Below are 24,743 nucleotides of genomic sequence, written 5' to 3'. Positions count from 1 at the left end.
TATGGCAAGTGCAAGCAATGCAGCTGGGAGCTCGAACAACCCACGATCATTTGAAAGCATCATGAGGAGAATGAATAGAAACAGAGAATCGCGTTTGCCAGAATGGTGTGGTTGCAGGTCGAGACCAGTGCTGCGGTGGTCAGGGATGGATTCTAATCCAGGGAGACCGTTCTTGGGTTGCCCAAACTACAATGTAAGTATTATTGTTGTTGAATGCTGTATTTATGGATATAAAAGGATGGATATTTGGTTAGAACTTAGAAACCCAATTGCATATATGAATGTAGTTGCTTTACTCTGTTGGCATTTCAGTTCCTTTTAATTAGTAATTTAGCTTTTTAGTACTGTTTTGTGTTTGAATAAGGAGTTATGGTGCATATTTTTAAAGAGAGTTTGTAGTATGTTGTGTGCAACTGCAACTCTTCATTTTGGGCCTGTCCAGGATGAAGATTTTATTCTGTGGAAATTAGGCTCACTAATGCACTTGCTGATAAAGTTTTGCTGTTGCTATTTTATGAAGTTGTGGGTGAGCATGTGCCTTGTTTTTTCATTGTGTTTATTCTGCAATGATACTTTGTAGGATAAAATTTTGAACATGTTGATGCAGGGACTATTTAAGAGAGTAGTGCAACGGGTTTTTGCAATTTGGATAGACAGTTATCTTAATTTTAAGGACAGAGTTATCTTAATTTTAAGGCATCCTTTGTGGTTGTACAACTTGCCTATTTTTGTTGAACTTTGACCTTGCACGATCACACTAGAACTAAAGATCTTTTGAGATTTGAAATTTCTTGTAGCTCACCAATTTTTTGTACCTCATTCGGGATATCCATATTAATCTTCTTAAACGAACTTAATGTGTCATGATAATGAATTCTGAATTTGACTAATTTACCTAACTCCTTTTCTTTATATTGGGTTAGTTTAGTTAAACTGAATGTAATATATCATTGATGTCTTGCATATATATGGTACAATAAAATTACATTCAGATATTTTTGTGTTAACTTTAATTATAAAGTAAGTTTTGCAATTGCCAATCAAATTAACTTAGCTATTGGAATAGTCAAGCTGTTTGATGAATTTCGTTTGGACTAGTGGATTAGTTATTGGAAAGGGAATATAAATTTTAATAGTTTGATCCATCAAGATTCAAGTGAGTGTCTAGAGAACTGCTATCCTTAATTACATCAAAATAATGTTCTTGATGTAACACTTTCTCAGCACAGCTGAATTTGATTTCTTGATGTGACATCAATAATGTTTATTTCTTTCTTATTAGTGGACAATAATTGATTATTCTATCCTTTCACATTTCCAATCTATTACTAGCAGTGATATCTGATTTTAATTTTAAATTCGCATAGGTAATCTGAGCGGGATTTGACAAGTTGGAGAGCAAGGGTGGAATCTTGCAGCAGGTACTTCTTCTAGGCTATCGTTGGAGGCCAAATGAGTGGCAACTATCTGCCAACCACTGTTCAATTTTATTCTATGAAATTCCATGCTTATGTCTATGTACTGGAATTTTGATCAGTTGTCTATTCGGTGAGGTTCAGTTCTCGAGTAATTGCTGTAGCTCAATCCACTCAGGTATACTTTCTCTTTTATTTTTGTTTATCAATCGCCTTCAATACCTGCTTTCTTGAAATAACTAATGGAGTCATTGTTTCACAGATACACTATTTTCAATACCTTCAATAAGTTGTTGTTTATATATGCTGAATTATTCCTGGGCTGATGGTGGTTATACATGCTGCATAATGTCCTGTTCGTATGTAACATTGCTGTTTAGGGACTAGTCTGATGTCACTTATATAAGTTTAGGGACTAGTTTGATATCACTTATAAAAGTATAGGGACTATTTTGGTGCTCAAAAACAAGTGTCTGACAGCTTTTTATAAAAGTGAAGGAATCAAAAAGTTGGGTCCCGATGTGGTCTGGTGACCCAGACTATGAGAAGTTCAAAGTTCATGGCTGGCCAACCAACATGGTTGTCGAAATTCATGATGTGGTTCCTCTAAAAGGAAATTTCTCCAAGCATGATGAAAAAATAACTTTAGGGAGTAGCAATCCACTAGGAAGCAGTCAACCAGCAAGGAATCCCCCACCTAACCCTATGCAAGGTGCAACACAGGGGAATGCTACAAGGCTTGCTGGTGCACGAAATTGTGATCTCAGGCAACGGCGCCAAAAACTCTGTACGCACGTCCTAATAAATCCTTTTTCATTCACAACTTCGATACAACTAACCAGCAAGTGCACTGGATCGTCCAAGTAATAAAACCTTACGTGAGTAAGGGTCGATCCCACAGAGATCGTTAGTATGAAGCAAGCTATGGTCACCTTGTAAATCTCAGTCAGGCGGATATAAAATAGTTATGAAGTTTTCGAAAATAAATAATAAATAGACAGAAAATAAAGATAGAAATACTTATGTATATCATTGGTGAGAATTTCAGATAAAGGTATAGAGATGCTTTTGTCCATTTGAACTTCTGCTTTCCTGCTGTCTTCATCCAATCAATCCTACTCCTTTCCATGGCTGGCTTTATGTAAGGACATCACCATTGTCAATGGCTACTTTTCATCCTCTCTGTGAAAATGGTCCGATGCGCTGTCACTGCATGGCTAATCATCTGGAGGCATTACCGTGGTCAATGGCTGCATCCTATCCTCTTGTGAAAATGGTCCAAATGCTCTGTCACAGCACGACTAATCATATGAGGTTCTCGATCATACTGGAATAGGATTCACCCTCCTTTTGCGTCTGTCACTACGCCCAGCACTCGCGAGTTTGAAGTTCGTCACAGTCATTCAATCCCAGAATCCTACTCGGAATACCACAGACAAGGTTTAGAGTTTCCGGATTCTCATGAATGCCGCCATCAATCTAGCTTATACCACGAAGATTCTGATTAAGAGATCCAAGAGATAATCCAATCTAAGGTGGAACGGAAGTGGTTGTCAGGCACGCGTTCGTGGGGGAACGATGATGATTGTCACGTTCATCACATTCATGTTGAAGTGCGAATGAATATCTTAGAAGCGGAATAAGTTGAATTGAATAGAAAAACAGTAGTACTTTGTATTGATTCATGAGGAACAGCAGAGCTCCACACCTTAATCTATGGAGTGTAGAAACTCTAGCGTTAAAAATACATAAGTGAAAGGTCCAGGCATGGCCGAATGGCCAGCCCCCAAAACGAGATCACAGGATTAAAAATACAATCCAGGATGTCAAATACAATAGTAAGAAGTCCTATTTATACTAAACTAGTTACTAGGGTTTACAGAAGTAAGTAATTGATGCATATATCCACTTCCGGGGCCCACTTGGTGTGTGCTTGGGTAGAGCTTGAAGTTTCCACGTGGAGAGGTCATTCTTGGAGTTGAACGCCAGTTTGTAACGTATTTCTGGCGTTCAACTCTGGCTTGTAACGTGTTTCTGGCGTTTAACTCCAGACTGCAGCATAGAACTGACGTTCAACGCCCTTTTGCGTCGTCTAAACTCGGCCAAAGTATGGACTATTATATATTTCTGGAAAGCCCTGGATGTCTACTTTCCAACGCAATTGGAAGTGCACCATTGTGAGTTTTGTAGCTCCAGAAAATTTACTTTGAGTGCAGGAAGGTCAGAATCCAACAGCATCAGCAGTCCTTCTTCAACCTCTGAATCAGATTTTTGCTCAAGTCCCTCAATTTCAGCCAGAAAATACCTGAAATCACAGAAAAACACACAAACTCATAGTAAAGTCCAAAAATATGAATTTAACATAAAAACTAATAAAAACATCCCTAAAAGTAACTAGATCCTACTAAAAACATACTAAAAACAATGCCAAAAAGCGTATAAATTATCCGCTCATCACTTGCAAACTTCTTTGTGTATCTATTTTGCTGAAGTCTTTTACCATGTATGCTTTCTTAAACGTTGTCTTAATGTTGGGGATTTCAGTATCTGAAACTTATGAGGTCAAAATGTTAACAACTTTGATATACTTGGTGTTTTGCCTCTATAATGCCTTTTTTGGATGAAACATTACCAATATGAATTATGACTTTCTTGAATTGAGTTTTGTTAGCTTTTTGGTTATATTTTGTCCTGTGTTACAAAATTAAAAGTAATTCAGACCCTGTTCATTTCCATTTCATTAAACAGAAGTGCAGGAATAGAAGTATGCATATAATCAAACACTTTAATTTGCATTTCTTTCAAACAAAAGGACAGGAACAAGTACATGAACAACATATGCATATAACATGCATGTCATTTATTTTTTGCTAGATATAGTTGACCCTGTTGTCTATCCAACTTTAATACAAGAACACCAACTACAATCAGCAGCATGAACACAAACAACAAAATCTCCCCATTTTTAGAACCCTAATTTCAGCCTCTAATCTACCAAATTTCCAAACAATTTTCATCTTCCATTCTTCATTGTCAACTGAATGCCTTGTTCTATCGTCACATGCTATGACATCTTCCAAAACTTTATCAACCTACAAAAACAATCCACACCATTTCTTACCCATAGTCTGCACAGCCAAGAAAATTCAGTCAGCAAATTTTTTATCCATAAATACAACAATCAACAACAATAATACTTATATTGTAGCTTGGGCAACCCAAGAACGGTCTTCCTTAATTAGAATCCGTCCCTGACCACCGCAGCACTGGTCTCGACCCGCAGCCACACAATTCTGGCAAATACGATTCTTTGTTTCTATTCATTCTCCTCATGATGCTTCCAAATGATCGTGGGTTGTTTGAGCTCCCAGCTGCATTGCTCGCGCTTGCCATAACAGTCGGGCTTCAAAGATGGGGAAGACAAGAACAGAGAACCAAAGAGAAGAGAAGACAGAGCGCTGTGGGCTTCAAAATTGGGGATTAGGGTTTTAACTTGATTTGAGGGACCAAATTGATTCCGAACAGTTTACTCTGCCACATCAGCTAGCCGTTGTAATGCCCACGTGTCACAAAACCTGCCAACTCAGCTTTCCGGTAGCGCCAGGTGGGCAAAAATTGCCGGAAGGACAAGTTTGAGTCCCGGAATGCAACTTCAGGGATGAATATGGGTAACTTTTAAGTTCAGGGACTACTATGAGACTCGGGTGCAATTTCAGGGACTATATTGAGACTTATCTCAATATCTCATACATTCATATTAAAAAAATTAAACATCTAAAAAACTAAAAAAAAAGTGCTTCATGTTCTGGGTTTTCTTATCACCTTCAACTCTCAAAAGAACGTCTCTCACTCTCAATTCTCATACTCAAACTCTCTCTTCTCTCTCACTGTTACTAGCCGATTGGCGTCTCTTTCGGTCTCATTCGAGTCTCGTCTCCTTCACACTCGCCGGCGTTTCAACGTCTCGCGGTATTTCCTAGGCTCCTCATCGCAGGCGACAGAAACAACTTGTCGGGTCGTCGTCTTCTGGTTTCGGATCCTCGCCGTCGCCGAGTCGCTGTGGATCGTGGACCGTCCTGGGTCGTCGCTTGCTAGCTGCCAACTACCATTTATTTTATAGGACCGATATCATGATTCAATTCCTAGCTTTTGTTTTAATTTTCCTTTTCTGATAGGGTTAAGGTAATTAATCATGATCACTTTAAAATATGTGATTCTGTTTTTACGTTTTCAAATTTTCTTAGAATGTAAAAAACTGGTATATATGTGATTGTGGAGTAGCATAAATGGTTCCTTTGCATAAAATGAACTTTTGTGAAATCTTATTATCTGTTTTAAGGCCTTCATCACTCTTCATTTTTTTCCGACTATGATTGCAGAGCTGCCACTGAATACACCCCCTCACCCCATATGATATCATATGATTATTAGGGTCTATCAACCATAAATTCATGGTGCTACCCTAATGACTCAGGTTACAAGTATTTGCTAATCAGGTGGCTTTAATTTTATGAACCAAATCTGTGGCATAATATATTAACAATATATAAATGCATACTTTTGTTATAGGCTTTTGAGTTTTGATCAGCATATATACTAATAATAATCTTATGAAAAGGATGAATGAATATAATGATGGTGGATATGCAAATATCTTGATACAATATGTGTTATAATGATCAAAGCCATTGAAGATTGGAGGGAATCCATGAAGGGGCAGCCGTTCGATGAATCATGAATAATGTACCCAACTAATGTTTATAGATTTTTTTAATAAATTCTGATGAACCAATAAGTTGTAGTACTTTCAGTAACGATTTTCAGGGGCCGTTTATCACACAATCAATCTATGCTATCATGATCCTATCTCTTTACAACATTTCAACAAATAAATGCACGATTTTCACAAATAATAAGTGAACCAATCTTCAACCAGTAAAATGGTCCCAATTTTTCAAAGAGTCAGGCTCATCTGCACATTTTCATCCTAAACATTTAGTTTATAATGCGTAAACTCTAAAAAAGGATTTTGTTAATAAATATCTTTAAAAATTTGATTTTTCAATATAAAAAGGGTGTGTTTTAAATGCACTTAATTAATCCATTAATAAAATATAAATTAATATTACGTTATACATCTTAAATTACAAGTAATACAATACTTTGTACAATGAGAATAAACCCTTTCTTCATATCAGTCAGATAAAGTATAAGAAGATCTGAGCTATATTCACCTCTACATATTTTGACAAGACATGCTTAATTTTTTATTTTCTCTACGGTTTTTATACACAAAACAACACCGAAGTGAGTGAAGCACGTATGACCAAGGCTCCATTCTTCGAAAGCCAAAACTGAGTTCATGTCAAGAGTTTTGACCAAAGTTGTAAGAATCGGACCGGTCAATAAACCGATGAAATGACTAATTTACTGGTTTACAGGTTCAATCGAAATTCAACCGGAGTTCAACTAGTTTAATTAAATATTAAATAAAATTATTAAAAATTTAATATATAAACACATTAAACACAACACGAGTTTCATAATGCATTGAAGAGGAAATTATCCAATAGCTATTAAATGTACAATAACAAATGCCTATACCAAATAAATTATGTAAATGGAACACAAACTTAAAAAATAATCTATAACATCTAGAGCTCTTAGTGGCTTCAGTTCCCTGTTGCATTCTTCATTGCTCTTGACCTGCTCCTCTACTGTGTTGCACGATTTATCAAGAGCCATTCCATTCCCATCTTCACATTCTTTACAATCTTCAGGTGGAGATGCATGAGGGACATCCTCCTGGTAGGTTCAGAAGCATCACTTTCAAATACTTTCACCACCAACATTCAATATAGCAGAATTCAATAGAGTACAATTGAACTTATATAGCGAAATTCAAAGCATCCTGCGAATTCCAAGGGGTGATCTCAAAGTTCACTATTATATCTCCATTAGACAAATTTGCAACTTGACCAATAATGCCTTGGATTTACAGCAACAAAAAATTTAACTAGGTGATTATTTCTGTAAGACATCAACAAATTCAAGGTTTAGTGATAATAATCAGCAACAAATTTAACTTACTGATGATTTTTCATCAACCAAAAAATTAGCTCAATGATATTTTCCGTTACAAATTAAACTTATAGCAACAAATTTAGCAAATCTTACTTCATTCATGATTTACAGCAACATTTAGATCAACAACAAGGCAAATTAATTGATTAGCAATTCAACATCATCTCAAAACACAGGAAGAAGGGAAATATGGAAAAGACAGAAAATGGGAAGTGATGCTGCAGGAACTCACCAACGATCCACAATCCATGGCGACTCAGGGACGACGAGGACACGAAACTAGAAGATGACGAGCGACGACGAGCCGACGAGTTGCTTCTGTCTCCGGCAACAAGGAGCCCAAAGAAGACCGTGAGATGTTGAAACGCCGGCAACGAGACGAGACAAACGACGAGACGCCAGCGAGTGTAAAGAAGACAGGATTCGAGTGAGACTGAGAGAGACGCTAATCAACTAGTGGCAGTGTGAGAGAAGAGAGAGTTTGAGTCTAAGAATTAAAAGTGAGAGACGTTCTTTTGAGAAAACCCAAAATTGGAAGCGCCTTTTTTCTTATTGTTTTAGATGGGTATTATTTTTTAGTATGAATGTAGACTAGAATTCATCAGTTTATGAGAGAGCATCAATAAGATTAAACAATTTTTTTTAGTGTTGTTGAAAAATTAAAAGTATTTTTGTGTTATTTTTAAATTATTTAAAATTATAAAATTAAAGTTAGTTGAATTTTAAAATTTAATTAATTTAAATAGATAATTTTTGTTTGATATAAAAAAAGAATATTTAAATTTTTTTTTTAAATTAAATAAAATTTTTTTATTTTATTAAATTATAAAAATATTTTAATAAAATTATTAATATTATATATATTTTTAAAAAAAATTAAATATTGACATAAATAATATAATCTACATATTTTTTTTGTTATTTATTTACGTATGTATTATATCATAAATATGAATTAATTATCGTACCGAAACAAACGGTTGAAACCCTTAAATGGCTGAAACGTGAATCCTTCTCAATGGTTGAAAAGGCCAATCCTTAATCGCTTTATAATGAAAAGGAAATGGTTGAAAAGACGTAAAGCAGGTAAAAATGACCATAAAAACAGATATAGTGGAATCCTTCCCATATTCACGTTTCAACCGCCTGCTTTATTCCTCATCAATGGCCATAAAAATGCCCCGTGTCATCATGAGGGTAACTTGCACTAAATAGATTGACACGTACTACTTTTGCCTTTGAAGAGTAATCTTGGCCCCTTAAATGGCGGTGATTGGAAGCGTGAGAGTGGAATATGCAGAATGCAATCAAGGCGAATATCAGAGGTGTTGAGCCTGTCGGAAAACGAGCACACTACTAGTTGCTCATTCCTCAACAAGAGTGATGAGAGGAAACATGATTCAGCCTCAGCACTCCAACAATTTCTTGATCGCGTACCCGTTGGCTCGATATCCGGCATAACAGATTCACATGGTACTTTAGCTTCAGATGCGCGTTCTGTTTGAAAGCAATACAATACCATGTATCATTTACTTACGAATTATTATTAGTTTTGGAAGTGAAAGCTGAAAACACTCTAAAAGACGCGATTCATATGCTGTACGAAAAGGACGTGTTGGGTGCAGTCATTGTGGATGATCATGTATTACAATCAGAGAGCTGCTCTACCATGAGATTCTCTGATCGCTTCATCGGTTTCATTGATTTCCCAAGCATGGTTCTCTGGTGTCTCCGGGTAGCCTATTCACTCATTCATTCATTAGTAATAGAAAATATTTTTCTTTCGATAAATTTAACTAACCTATTATTTATACGGACGTTTTTCGTAAGTACTTATTATTTTGGTGTATACGAATTGTAAATAATCATAAATAAATAAAACACTAATCCCAACATATCTGCTCTCTTCGTCCCTCATACATAGAATGTCATAGGAATACGACAAGAAGATGATGGAAAATCCCACGCAAAAGGATATAAAGAGCGGTGGGTTTTTCTCCATCATTCTAGAGCAAATTCATGAGATTGGTCAAACCAAGATTGGCGAGTTGGCCAAGTCATTCCGATGGAAACCATATTTCCCAGTGCGCATGGATGACTCCGTTATGCACGCGCTGCTGCTTCTTTCTAAACATCGCCTCCATGTTTTACCAGTCATTCAGCAAAAGCATTTTGATCCTACACTCATCGCTCTTGTTACACAGGTATGTATCTATCTCCCTACTTTTGTGCTGTGAATTTTGTTTTAAGATACTTATGGTTGATGATGAAGGGCATGTTTGGCTTTGTGCTAGAATGCTCTAGTCCAATTTCTTCTTCAATCGAGTGGACTAGAGTGGTTCGATAGCATTGCAGATAACAAGTTTTCAGATTTGCGGTACTCTCACAGTCCTTACACGCATATATGCTTCTTTAAGTAAAATGGATTGGTCCATCATGTTGTATGTTGCTATTTTGGTCCACAGAGTTGAAGATCAAGAACCTCCTATTTGTGTATATGGGAACCAAACTGTTGCAGATGCTTTCAAGTTGCTTTGGGAGAACCATAATACTTGTGCAGTTGCAGTTGTAGATCAACAAACTAAGAAGATTATGGGTAATGTGAGGAACAGTGACGTTTATCATCTCCTGAAGAGTGATGAAATCCTCAAAAATAGAACGTGAGTACAAAACTTGTCCTGTTTCTTTTTCTTACTTTCTCAACGTGAAAAAACGCGGGCTTGTGCGCTGTTGTATGACAGGGTTTTAACTATGGAAGAATTCATCCACATGGAGAGTGAAGCAACAATGGAACCAGCAGTAACCAACAGGGAAAACGAAACAATGAAGCAAATAATGGAGCACATGATTGAGAGGAACAGCAGTTTCAGCTTTCTCGTGAATGAGAAGGAACAAGTCGCAGGTTTAGTGACGCTGAGAGACATTATTTTGCAGTTTGCTCCACCGTGCGTGGATTCTAGCATTGGTGGAGGTGGTTTCTTCGAATTGGCGTTGGAACAGAGTGGTTGTTCTGTGAAAAATGGAACTATTGTTCCTAATTCAGGTAATACTAATTGACGATGCAATATGCCAATAATGCCCCCACTTGCCTCACTCGCCAAACGGAACCTTTTTTTATTGCAACTCGTTACCACTTACCACATTAATTAAGGCTAAGTTCATCCATTACATACTTTTTGTCCTCCTTTCTACTATTAAATTATTTAAAAATGTTTGGTAACAAAAAAAATTAAAATTTATCTTATTTAATATTTATTAATTATTACAATAATTAATAAATATATTTTGATTTTTTTTTTTTGTGTCTTCCTAAGTCCTAACAATATCGTAAATTATTATTATTAGTTTATTATTCGTAGGGTCACACACTGTTTATAAAGCGGGAGATTTCGAAGGGGATTAATATCGGTTTAACAAGTTTAACATCATAATTTAATGCTATTTATAGAACAAAAATTAGTTATTTAATCAATCATAGTGTATTTTTATATTTTTATTATACTTATACAAGTCTAATATAAATTAGTCACTCATCTCATATGTCACCTGTGAGTCGAATCACTTTTTTAACCCCAGTAAATACTCTTGTAGATGCACACTCATCTAATGCTCAATCAAAAATTCAAATCACTCTAATTGCATTATCAATCCCGATTCATTGTATTGTGCTTTCTTCTCTTCTCATCACATTGAATTTTTCTTCATCGTATCTTGTTATCTTCTCTTCTCAATGTATTATGAATCATCGAGTCTCATCAAGAGTGTGACATTTGAGCCGTTTCATTTTTTTTTTATAATATGAACAATAATTTTAATTCTCATTCTCTGTTTTTCTTGTCAAATTTATTTTTTCTGTTTTTATTGTGCTTTTTTATTCTATTTTGATAGTAGAGTTTTGATTTTTTTTTTTTTAAATTATGCAATTTGGCTAAAATCGTAGTGCAAGACTATGTAAAAGAAGGGATCTATTGTTAAAATTGATTCTGGTGTTGCCATTGTTATACTTCCAGATATGATTTACACTTTTTTTTACTACTTTAAAGTGTGGGTGGGTTATGACATGATGATTTTTAGAGGCTACAATAAGGTATTTTATTGTCTATGGCATGCCTCAATTAATCTAGAACTTGATCATATTTTTGTGATCAATTCTTGAATCATTAATTGAATCACTACAAGAAAAACGTTAAATATTATTGGATTTAGCATCGCATATTAGTGTCGGCTTTATTGACAAATATACCAGTGGTTTAAGTGTCAAATTCGTCCGGTCAAATTATTACCGATGGATTTTATTTTCGACAGTAAATTCGGCGGTAATAATTGGAGAGGAAACAAAAAATATGTGCGAAATTTAGCGTAACATTTATCGACGGATTTTTTTTTGCCGATAATCCCAATTAGTGGAATGCTGCATTTTGGTGACCAGTAATGCGTTACAGTCAGATTTATCTGCCGGTAAATCTGATAGTAAACTTGCTCTAAATTCAAAATGCAAACTTCCCCCTCATTTTCGAATCACACACACGTTCTCTTTAACCTTCTCCTTTCTTTTTCTCTCTTCTCTTTCTACTTCCGGCAGCCCGTCTGCCAATGCCGACCACCTGCATTCTTCTCCAAAGCTTTCGTGGACTTGCTTTGGTCCTGCTTCGTTGACTCAAATGGAACTTTTTCCTCTGTCTCTGCTGCTGTTGGTGTCAGTGTCAGTGTCGCTGCTGCACCTTCTGTCGTTGGAGCTATGTCTCTCCTCCCTCTTTCAGGTAGGTTGTCCTCATCCCTTTTCCTATTTCATCATCGTTTTTGCTTCATTTTGAATAAAAAATCTAACACCTTTTTGAACCCTAACTCTAACCCCGTTTTTATTTTTTTCAGTTGACTCTGTTCTATTAATGGAATAAATGACCATTTGTACCAATGAAAGATGAAAACGCTGATAGATGTACCCATACTAGATCGAAACTAAACTTGTACCCACGTAAGATGTCCTCCGTGTGACAAAAGTAGCCTGTCTTGGATCTGCACTTGGTTCGTGATTATCCGACCCTACGTGGCTCTCCAACCCTCCAAAAGGCCTATCTACGTGGAAGTGAACGTTTGTATATGAAGGTGGAAATGGCCTTACGCATCAAATCAAAACCCTAGCAACTTATCTTTTCCAATTTGAATCATACCCCCAAAATCAAATATTATTGAAATTCAAATGCACCCACGGTCAGAAAGAATTATCTCGTAACTCCTGGAATGTCTTTGCGCAGATTTAACTCTACTGCAAATGATGGAAGTCGCAGCAGTTCTGCAAGATCGAAGAAGATGAAGGAGAAGAAGTTCGACGGCAGATATTTCTGTGGGAGGGAGGTTGCGTTGATGGAGTCTGGCACAATTACGAACCCTAATAGATGGTTCATCAGATGTCCTCTATGGGCGGTAAGGGCCAGACGCTGTTGTTGTTGTGGTGAGAAATTTATTTTTGAATTTTAGTTGACATTTGGGTGAATTTTTTTTTGTTTTCTCAGACAAGAGACTCCAAATACTTTGTTTGGGTGGATGAACTCGAAGAAAGATGGGAGAGCCTAGCAAGATGTTTAGCCAAGAGAAAGTCGGAACATTCTTATGCAAGGCATGATGATGGATTGACTGTCACTGTAGTGGGGGAAAATCAGCAAGTATCCTCAATGATGGCTAGGAAGATAGACAAATTTAAGGTTGAAATTAGGGATGAAATTAGGGAAATTAGAGTGTTGCTTTCAACTGTTGCGTTGGGGTAGCGTTTTGTTTATTCTGTGAGTTGTATTTGGTGATAAAATTATAAGATATGTAAAATTGGGGATCTTTGTTCATGATAGTGAAATTTGTTCCTGATATTGGCATGATATGTTGTGTTCCTTACATTGTTCTGCTTTTTTAATCTCTGATACATTGACGTAGACACGCATGCTTTGAACTTGTTGCTGTCATTTGAAATGATTTTGATAGCGTTTATTTGTAGACAATGCCATTGAAAATGGACATGAATCTCTCTTTTCTTCTTAAGGATCCAATAATAAGCTGAATTCGTAACATAGTAACCTGATGGTTTTGGTTTTCAATATATGAGTTTGTTCCAAATTCAGAACAAGGTACTGTTACAAGAGTGATAAAATTAACAATAATTTGGAGAACACTTATATATATAGATGCTGCAGGTTCCAATGATTATCACATAAGCCAAAGAATGCAAGTATTGGCAACTCAAATCACACCCTCAAAACCAACATAACTAAGTCTACACTTAGTCATACCATGAAAATGCATAACAAAATACAAGAGTTATGTATCTCTCTAAAGTATATCAAAAACAACAAAAAACAACCATAACTAGTCTACGAAATTGGGGTCGAGTTACTGCTCCCGCTTGAGATACCATTTTTTCCTCCGCTTAATGCACCTATCCTGCCTCGACCTCTACCTTGACCTCTCCCTCTAACAGCTGTGCCTCGGCCTCTAGCAATTGGAGTCACAACACCAGGTGTGGGCATGAACTGCATGAATCATGTGCTTGTCCCTGCACTAGCACCTTGCAGTGGATGAGGTGTAGTTTGAGAGTTGTATATGGAAGGAGTTGTAGTTGGATGGTTGGCAGATGATGTGCTTGGTTGCAGTGTTTGTCTAGTCGGAGAAGGTCGCCTAACACTTCTCCTTTTAACTTATTTTTTGGTTGTTGCATTGTTTATTGGAGGTTGTGGTTGTGTGCTTGGTGGCGGCTGCATGGGTTGAGGCTGCTGCATTTCAAAGAACAAACAATTCAGATGAGCGACAAATTATACAAAGTAGATTAACGAGTTGAATAATGCAATGCACTTACTTGTGTAGCGTGCAGTGACGGACTCAGAAAATTTTAGGAGTGGGGGCAAAAAAAAAAATATATATATATATACATATATATATATATATATATATATATATATATATATATTAAATAAATTTTGTTAAATATTATTAATTATATGGAGATATAAAAATTAAAAAGAGTTAGCGAACACTTTTATTCTTAAAATACTATTTATTATATATAATTTATAAAAAATATTTTTTTATTTCTAAAATTTAAAATTAAAGTATTTTAATTAAATTATAGATAACTTATTATCCTAACTAACTTAATAATAAAAGACTGAATTAACTGGCATATTAGCGCATAATAATACATTAGTATTTATAATTTGAAATTAGAATTATATATAAATACTAGAAAAATTAAATCTTTATATGAAAAGTATGTTTATATAAAATAATAAAAACATAATTTTTATAATTTTTTTTATTTTTTAAAATAATTAAATTTGTTATATATTTTTTAATTTAATTTTGATATAATATTAGATAAAATATTTTATGTATCTGTTTAATTATATATTATAATTAAAATATTTTTTATCATTATTTTTAAAAATAAAAAATATATTCTAAATTAGTAAATTAATCAGTTCATTTTAAAATTTTATATGCAACATAGGTACATATATTAGAACAAAAGATAAAAAATAAGTAATAAGGATGAATAAATCGAGAATAAAATAAAATATATAAAGTCATGAAAAAAATAAAATATTAGATTGATACCTAAACTATAATTGTTTGAATTAAAAAATGCAATTGAAAATATCAAAAAGAAAAATAATGAAATTGAAAGATACATAGAGTCTTGGAGAGCTATATAAAAAATTGGAGAATTTAAAATTTACTTTTTGATTAAGAGAAGATGACCATTAGATAAGGAATAGAAAAAGAAGGTTGAAAATATAAAAATAAGAAGAGGGTTTAAGAGAATAAAGAACTGACGGTACAATAATTAAATTTGATTAGGTTAAATAATAGTCAAAATGATAAAAAAAATAAAAAAATAAATTTAAAACTTTAGCTAATTGAATTTATTTTATTTGTAGTGGGGTCATTTAAAATTTGAAGTGGGGGCATATTATATATAACTATATCTTTTAAAACAAAAATTAAAAAATAATGGGGGCAAGTGCCCCTCATTTGTATGCTTGGGTCCGTCCCTGGTAGCGTGGGGTGTTGCGGTTCCATTTTCCTCTTTAGTTACCTTTTGTTCAGCTTCTGCATCTTCTAATGTCTCCTCCCAATACATTTCAGCCAGCATATCCTTATCCTTATCATCTGCAGGCACTTGTGGTATAGAATTCCCTTCACCCATTGCTTCCTTTCTCTTCTTACAACTTCTCTTATTGTGACCAGCCTAAGAAAAAAGGGATTTGCTACTGTGTAGAAGGGGAATTTTTTCCAACACATATAGAAATCACGTGTCGATCAATAACATAAGTAACAGAAATAATATACCAATACATGAGAGAACAGCAACGTCAGTATGAAACCCATAAAACTGAAGTTCTGCCATCAATAGACCCCACATATTTTTACTTTATGTTTAATAATGTTTATTAAATACTTAAATTTATTGGTAACTACAATTAAAAAGAGAATATATATATATGAATAAAAATACAAAAAAATTTTTAGAAAAGTTATAAAGTTTTAAATAAATTTCACTATTTTATTTATTGATAATAAAGAGGTACAAATAGAAATTAATAATTTTTTATCCCTGCTAATGATAACGAAATGTAAGTTCTTTAAAATAATTATATTCTACATAAACGATATACTTATTATCAAATTCTTAAAATATATATATACTAAGAAATTTATTTTGGAGAAATAAGAATATATAAGAAATAAAAATATATTTATTATCATATTTTATAAATAAAAATATATAGCTTTTTAATTAAAGCTGATAATATATACTCTATTTGTAGGTATATAATTCTATCCAATTTGATCGAGTAGAGTTATTTATCCAATTTTATTATTTTTAATTTTAATTTAAACTTAATTTTTTATTTTTTATTTTATTAATATGTATGAAATATGGAGTGATTGAATTTTATATTTGTTTAAAAAAATTTTATTTTTCTGCAGGTAGGATTAGGTAAGGTAGGATTGAAAACTTTAGGATGCGAGTAAGGTTAAAGTTGAGTTTTTAAAAAGTTTTCAATTTGTAGATAGGGTTAGGGTAGAATTTGGATAGGATTAGGGTAGAGTCCAAATCCTATAGGACTGGCAAAGGATAAGATAGAGTAGAGTTTAGACTCTACCCTAATCCTATCCAAACTCTACCCTAATCCTATCTGCGAGTTAAAAATTTTTTAAAACTCAACTTTAACCTTACCCGCATCCTAAAGTTTTCAATTCTACCTTACTTAACCCTACTTGTAGAAAAATAAATTTTTTTTAAGTAAATATAAAATTCAATCATTCTATATTTCATACATATTAATAAAATAGAAAATAAAAAATTAAGTTTAAATTAAAATTAAAAATAATAAAATAAAATTATAAATAACATGATCATCAAATTCTTAATAAAATTAAAATAACATAAATAAAGATAAATATCTAATCACTCTTCTTCTAATTCTAAGTTCTTACAACATTATTCTTTAAATAACAAATATATTAAATTAATAATTTAAATTATTAACTTAGTGATTATCTTGAGTTTTTACAAGAAAAAAGTATTGGCTTTAATATTTATTCACTACAAATATAATTTATAAATTTTAAATATATGTTATATAATATATTAAGAATGCTGGTAGAACAAGATAGAGTATATTCTGAATTTGCATTCGATCATATCCACAAGCAAACTCTATTCGTACTCTATCCTATTCGCAGCAAATTGGATAGACAACTCTACCCAATCAAATTGGGTAGGGTTATATACCCGCAAATAGAATACATATTATTAGTCTTAATTAAAAAGTTATATATTCTTATTTATAAAATATGATAATAAGTATATTTTTATTTCTTATATATTTTTATTTCTCTAAAATAAAATGTTTAGTATATATATATATATATTAAGAATTTGATAATAAGTATATCGTTTATATAGAATATAATTGTTTTAAAAAAACTTATATTTCGTTATCATTAGCAGGGATAAAAAAATGATTAATTTCTATTTGTAACTTTTTATTAGTAATAAATAAAATAGTGAAATTTATTTAAAATTTTATAACTTTTTTAAAAGTTTTTTTGTATTTTTATGTATATATAAATTTTCTTTTTAATTGTAGTCATTGGTATTAACATTATTAGACATAAAGTAAAAAATATGTAGATCTCATACTGACGTTGTTGCTTTATCATGCATTGGTATGTTATTTTCGTTACCTATGTCATTGATTGACACGTGGTTTCTACATGTGTTAAAAGAATCTCCTTTCTATACAGTAACAAAACCCAAAAAAAAAAGTAGTCATCGTAAATTCAACATGAACCACAGGAATCAATAATTATAGAATTAAAATAATTTCTATGTTGAGAAAAGAATAGGTTTACATATTTACACATATTGAGAAAATGGTTTAATATTGAAAGGTTTGATTTATATTTCTAAAGTAAGGAATGACTTGGGTTTAAAACTGTTGGAAATAGTTTGAGAAAGTGTTGGTTTGATTTATTGGTAACAAATGAAGAGTTGAAAATAATTTGATATTGAAACTAGTTAGCTTTCAGATTTATAAATGCTTTGATAATGGATATGGTTTGTTGGATTTATAAATAATTTTTGAGAATTGAAAATGGTTTGGTAGGGACCCCGGAAGGGTGGCATAGTCTAAATTTTAGAAGAAATGCTGCCAAATTTTTATAAAACTCTAAGACTTTATTTAAAACGTTATTTAAAAGCAAATTTGATTTAAATAAGAAAGAGTCTCTATTTTAAATTCAATCTTTTGAGGAGAGATTTTGTTTTAAGTTAAGATTGAGTTCGGTTTGTTAAGAAGAAGAAAGAAGGAGAATAATTGTGCGGGAACGCCCATGCATATGGAATGTGTAACAGCCCAGACCACCCGCTAGCACGATATTGTCCGCTTTGGCACACAAGGCCTCACGGTTTTGTCTTTGACGATAGGGATGATGGCCAAAGCCCCCCACACTCACTCGTCAAAACGCGTCATGCTAGGGAGAGGTATCCACACCCTTATAAGGCATGCTTCATTCCCCTCCCCAACCGATGTGGGCCTTACAATCCACCCCCCTAAGGGAGCCCAGCGCCCTCGCTGGCACATCGATCCGGGTTCTGGCTCTGATACCATTTGTAACAGCCCAGACCACCCGCTAGCACGATATTGTCTGCTTTGGCACACAAGGCCTCACGGTTTTGTCTTTGACGATAGGGATGATGGCCAAAGCCCCCCCACACTCACTCGTCAAAACGCGTCATGCTAGGGAGAGGTATCCACACCCTTATAAGGCATGTTTCGTTCCCCTCCCCAACCGATGTGGGCCTTACAATTTTGCAAAATCAACTAAAACATGCCAATTTCAACCCTTTCTTTGAAATCAATTAAATAATAAGTTAAATAGGAGCGAATATGGTTGGAAGATTTAGCAATTGGAATTTGATGATTTAAATATGATATTTGGATTCAGTGAATTTTTCCGAGTAGGAAAACATAGTTTTCTGCGTAAAAGCGCGCAGTGAAATTTTGACCGGCAATACCGGCTGAGACCTGTCTGGTACTGCAGCTGAGAAAATTGATTATGAGTAAATAGGATTAAGAAATGAGGAATTATAATTAAGGGAGGTAGAAATATTTGAAGTGCGATTTAGAGCGCTAATCTTAAAGGTTTTGGTCCAAAATTGGGCCAACGAACAAAAATAAGTGAACCGGGCCTAAGTGGGCCCAAGACCCAACATATATAAACATTAGTTATGAGCATTTCAGCTCATCTTGCCCTAAAGAAGGGGTGTTGGGCGCTGAAATTGGGAAGAGAGAAGAGAAGAGAGAAAATCTAACTCTCTTTGATCTTCAAACCACCATAACTTGAGCTACGGAGCTCCGATTGACGAGCCGTTTGTGGCTACGCGTCACTCTTCTCATCCTCTACAATTCTATCTAAGTTTTGTGGGATACTCCAACATGGATTCTAAGTGAGTTCTATCCCTACTTCATATGGGCTGAGTGTATTTGGTGATGTTGGTGCACAATTGGGAGATTGGTATTGCTTGAGGAGCTTTGGTGAGGCTTGGAGCTAAGGTTGGTGAAGACTTCCAAAGAAGAGGCTCAATTGGTTTGGCTACAAGAGGTACGGTTTAAGTTTCATTTAAGTACCGTGTGTTGTGATGAGAATTCCTAGGCTAGATGCCCCTAGGATTAAGTTTGGATTGTGTAAATGGTTGGTGCTAATATGCATAGTTGGTATGTAATGTGAATTAATGATTGGGTTGAGAATTGTGTAGCCTTGTATGTTTGGTGTATTGAGAATTTGATGTACTGGGTAATGAGTATTGGTTTGTGGTTTATGCATTTAAATTTTGAAATTGGGCCGGAGGCCGTAAATTTTGGGCCGGAGGCCGGAAGAAGGTAAGAAAGGTAAGTGTTGTGTGCATTGTATGATGACGCAAGTGATTGGATGAATTTCCGATAATGAATATATGAATGATTGAGTTGGTTATTGAATAATAAGGTTTGAGGAGTTGAAGTGTGGAATTTGGTGAATTGGGTGAAATTATATAGATGAGGTATATTTGGTTTTGGTTGAGACATATTATGTGGTCATACATGTGATTATGACTATTGATGCCTTGATGGTATGATGATGCATTAGATATATGTATGTTGTGATATATGCTTGAGGAATGATTAAGGTTGATTTGTGGGTGAAACCACGTGATAGTGAGTATGATATTGATTATGTATAATGATGGTTGATTGGAAATAGTGTTGTTGAAATTTGGCATGAGGAAGAGTATATGATATGTAAATGTGTTTGAGTTTGAGAAAGTGTCAATGTGTGAGTTGAGGAGGCTTGATGTTGATTTTGGTATATTTTGATTGATTTCAAAGAAAGGGTTGAAATTGGCATGTTTTGGTTGATTTTGCAAATAGTTGAGAATTGCTTGTTTTGAAAATGGCACCTTGTGGTTTTGTATGAAAACATGGTTTTTGGGCATATTTTGACGGGACATAACTTGGACTACGGATCTCTGTTTTGTGCCGAATTTATTTAGAAATGAAATTGGATCCGGGATGTCCATGCCGTTCGAAGAACGGGTGAAAAATGATTTAAAATGAGGGAGTTATGACCGTCGGAAGATTGGGGGTTGAATCTGTAAATTCTGCAGCTTTTAACTTAGAAAATTTTTAGCAGAACGACCCTCCGCGCGTAGGCGCACTTGGCGCGTACGCGCCGTTCTTCCAGAAAACACCATCCACGCGTGCGCGTGGTGTGCGCGGGTGCGTCGATGTACTGCACCAATTGCCCAGCTATTTTTCCAGAGAGTTGTGCCAGGGTTGTGCCAGTTTTGTGCCTGGGCGCAAGAGCAACCACGCGTACGCGTGGCTGACGCTTGCACGCCGTTTGGATATTTTTCAACCCGCGCGTTCGCACGTATGACGCTTGCGCATCGATGAGTTCTTGGCCATCCGCGCGTGCGCATGGAGTGCGCGTACGCGTGGCCCTGCTTTCATGCCAAAGTTGATTTTTGAGTTTTAAAAGCCAAATCTCATACTTCTAAGCCTCCGATTTCACCCCTTATGTATTAAATCATTATGATATGCCTAGCAATGAGAAAGGAGCTAGGGGATGTGGTAACTTGCGAGTGAAGCAAGGGGAAAGGGTAAGATCAATGATGATCAAAGATGATTATATGAGATATGGAGGATGGCGGTGGAAGTACCGTGTATGCCATGAGCCGAAGGGCTATATTTATTGATAAATGGTTGGTTCTTGATTGGACCATGAGCCGGATGGCTGAGTTATTTCCGGATACGGCGGAGCCATGTTGATAAATTGGCTAGTTCTGGATTGAACTGTGAGCCGGATGGCTGAGTTATTGCCGAGTTACGGCAAAGCCATTATGGATTATGGCTGAGTATAAAGGCATATGATAAATGAATAATGATGAAAAATGTTGAATGTAAGCATGTTTGTGTTTTCTCTCTGGTTGTAAGGGCGACAGGGCGCAGATACCCTCTAATGGCGACAGGGCGCAGATACCCTCTAATGGTGACAGGGCACATATTCCCTCTAATGATATTAATACGCAACAGAGAGACTGTGCCCGGGTTAGCTACCGGACATGTCGGGTTGGCTTGATAACCGACAGATGATATCATCAGCCATAGGGCAGGCATTCATCATTTGCATATGTTTGAATTGTTTGGGTTTGCCATTTGTTTTAGATTTCTACATCATATATGCCATGTTACCTGACTATATGCTACTTGTTCTACTTGTACCATATTTGTGTATTACTTGCTTGTATTGCTTGTGTTTGTACAACTGAGAGGCCCCTCATGCTGGTGTCGGTGGGTGTGAGGGCTGTTCTTGATGGGATGAATTGATGATGCGATTGCATGATGATGATGATTATTGAATGAGATAACTGGAGCTCCCTGGGTAGACGCAGTGATGTGGTTTCACTAGCTCCAGGCGAGTGTATGATGTATTGATATAGAATTGCGGAGGCAGAACAACTGGTGATGGTTTTGCTTATAATTCTGAGTCTGATTCGTGGAAGAGTTAGCGAGTTGGAAAACATGTGAAACCTGAATTAAATTTAGCACTCCCTTATGACAGTTGCCTATTCATGGATTAGTGAGAATCTAGGCTGGATATTTGGTGAAGAAGTTTAGGATGCTTAGTGAGTTTTTATTGCAGTGCATTGTATTTATTTGGCACTTTTACCATACTGGGAACCCATGGGCCCGGGGTTCTCATTCCGTATATATCTCTTGTTTTTCAGATACAGGTCCAGGTGCTCAGAAGTGAGTTGTGGGTCATCTGAGAGACGGCGAAGGTCTTTATTTCCTCTACCTTGTGTTTTGATTAGAATCTCTCCACCTTTGTTTTGGAAAGGTTATATTATGTATTGAACTCTTTGAATTTGCCTTTAGAAGCTCTCATGTTTCCTGACATACTGTTGTCAACTATTTTCATACTGTACCCTAGCCGGCCTAAACTTTGTGGGTCGCGACTAGTGGCTATTTACTTATATATATATATATATATATATATATATATATATATATATATATATATCTATCTGTTATCTATCTCTTAATCTCCTTTATGCCTTGTCCGTATATCGCGTTTGGCTTAGCAGTTTAACTTTTCGTTGTCGAAACGTGAGTGATACGTCTTCGCGATTTTATTTCTACTCTTTTCAGGCTTCTCGATTAATACTCCTTTCGAAAATTACCTATATCTATATATTAAAAATCCACCTGAGAGTCGTACCACCATAATATCATTGACTTATGACTCGAGCATAAGGATGTGAATATTAGGGTGTTACAGAATGGCTTCCAAGAGAAAAGGGCACATGCTTCAGCTGAAGAATAAGCGCCTACAAGTACTTGCAGAGGTCATATTCGGTATACTTCATTTGGAGAATCAGCGCTGCAAGAGTTTGGAACCTTGCAGAGGTTATACCGCTGGAATGCCTTATCTGACTTGCGAGTCGGATTGCGTCGGGTGCGGGTCGAAACCGACAAATGAGCTCATTACCTGCGATAGGACTAGACATGCATCATATTGTTTGCGCATTTGCATTTGGTTGTGTTTACTTATTTTATTTCTCTGTGATTGCACTGATTGTCTTATTCTGCCTTATTTGTGTGTCTAAGTGGGTCTCTTGTGCTACTAATTTGTGTGTTGAGACGATTAAGTACTAATATTGTGATTGAGATTTGTTCTAAGCTTATGAATATAAGGAAAGTAATTGAGTATCTAAGTAAAATTAAGAAGTATTTTTAAAGGCTTGATCAAAACAGTTTTATTGAGTAAAGTCAATTATTTGCATTTTGTTCATTACTTTTACGGCATTCACTTCCCCTACTGAGAACATGTGAGGATGATATTTTTACCCCCTACAGATTTTTCTTTCAGCAGCAGGTTCAGGAATCTTTGGCGTGGAGCCGCGATTGAGCATCGGAGCTTTATGTAAATATGTATTCGTATTTCCTGTATTTGGTGTAGTCCTAGATTCTATTTTCCTCTCGCCGTTTATTGTTTTGATTTCTTAGAAGGGCAGGACTTGTATTTGATAAACTTTGAATAAGTCTATGTATATAAAGCTATGTGAATATATACTTCTTTGGTTAAGTGATTTAAAATAGAGTATCCTTTCGATTTCTTGATTAAAATTTTGATTCGTATTCGCAAAGGTCAATATTAAATAAAGATAATATAAAATATAGTGGTTTAAAGGTAAGTGGCGCTTGGGCTTTTAGTACGATCATGAGGTGCTAAAAACTAGGGTGTTACAAATCTCCTACAAAATGTGCTTCTTTTTCCAAACTCTTGGTGAAAATAAACGTTCACTTCCACATAGATAGGGCTTTTGGAGGGTTGGAGAGCCACGTAGAGTCAGATAACCACGAACTAAGTGCAGATCCAAGACAGGCTACTTTTGTCACACGGAGGGCATCTTGCGTGGGTACAAGTTTAATTTCAATCTAGTGTGGGTACATATGTCAGCGTTTTCATCTTCCATAGGTACAAATGGTCATTTATTCTTTATTAATGTATGTTTATATTTTTTTCTTTATTATTATCGTACTAAATTTTAATTTAGTGTTTTTATTCATTGACATAAGCTGTTGTTGAGCTGCTTAGATAGGGTAATTTTTTGTCATTTTTGTTAGCTATTTGTTTGTTAGATTATTCTAATTTAGTTTTTTGTTAAGCTCTTTTGGTCTATCTCTAAATGTCATCTAGGTATTATTGAATTGAATGTTGAACCATATGTTGAAGATGAGGGTACTGAAAAATTGTGATATGTTCAGGTAAACGGTATATAATAATATTGAATATGTTAGTTTTTTTTAGTTCAATTGATCGTTAAAGTTTTGGATATGGAAAGATATATGAATGGTTCCTTGCAGATATTGAATTATGTCATTTATGTGGCAAAAAATTGAATTGATACTATTTTGCTGATAGAGTTAAATAAATTGTTGATAATTTATTTAATTTATTTTTATTCATACTATTTCAGAAAAGGTTCATATTACTTTAGTTTGGAATTCAATAAATGAAAATTCACCGAATTTAGACAAATGAATTGAATGAATTGACAAATGTGAGCTAGTTGCTTTTTTTTTTAAAATGACATAAGTTATTGTTGTTGCTATAGTGATTAATACTGAGTATCAATTTGTTCCA

At 34.9% G+C, this 24,743-nt stretch overlaps 1 protein-coding gene across 3 annotated transcripts; it reads left to right on the top strand.

The window, feature by feature from the left end:
* Window positions 1-8,773: 8,773 nt before the first annotated feature.
* On the top strand, window positions 8,774-22,370 carry LOC107609947 (SNF1-related protein kinase regulatory subunit gamma-1-like). Of its 3 annotated transcripts, XM_016312012.3 has the most exons (9): window positions 8,774-8,972; window positions 9,050-9,234; window positions 9,434-9,703; window positions 9,794-9,876; window positions 9,965-10,159; window positions 10,241-10,542; window positions 12,082-12,259; window positions 12,372-12,605; window positions 12,755-12,890. In XM_016312012.3, exons 1-7 carry the CDS (start codon window positions 8,801-8,803, stop codon window positions 12,153-12,155), a joined length of 1,281 nt encoding a protein of 426 aa, XP_016167498.1. In that variant the 5' UTR covers window positions 8,774-8,800; the 3' UTR covers window positions 12,156-12,259; window positions 12,372-12,605; window positions 12,755-12,890. The 3 variants fall into 3 exon arrangements, with proteins under 3 accessions (XP_016167498.1, XP_020961597.1, XP_088348771.1); XM_021105938.2 differs by lacking the exons at window positions 12,082-12,259; window positions 12,372-12,605 and adding an exon at window positions 13,013-13,334 and having other exon boundaries at window positions 12,755-12,923; XM_088492645.1 differs by lacking the exons at window positions 12,082-12,259; window positions 12,372-12,605; window positions 12,755-12,890 and adding an exon at window positions 22,321-22,370.
* The last annotated feature ends 2,373 nt before the right edge of the window (window positions 22,371-24,743 follow it).

Source organism: Arachis ipaensis, chromosome B7 (genome assembly GCF_059453495.1).
Source record: "Arachis ipaensis isolate K30076 ecotype BB chromosome B7, ASM5945349v1, whole genome shotgun sequence".
Taxonomy (NCBI): Eukaryota; Viridiplantae; Streptophyta; class Magnoliopsida; order Fabales; family Fabaceae; genus Arachis; species Arachis ipaensis.
This window is presented reverse-complemented; position numbering and strand designations above follow the sequence as displayed.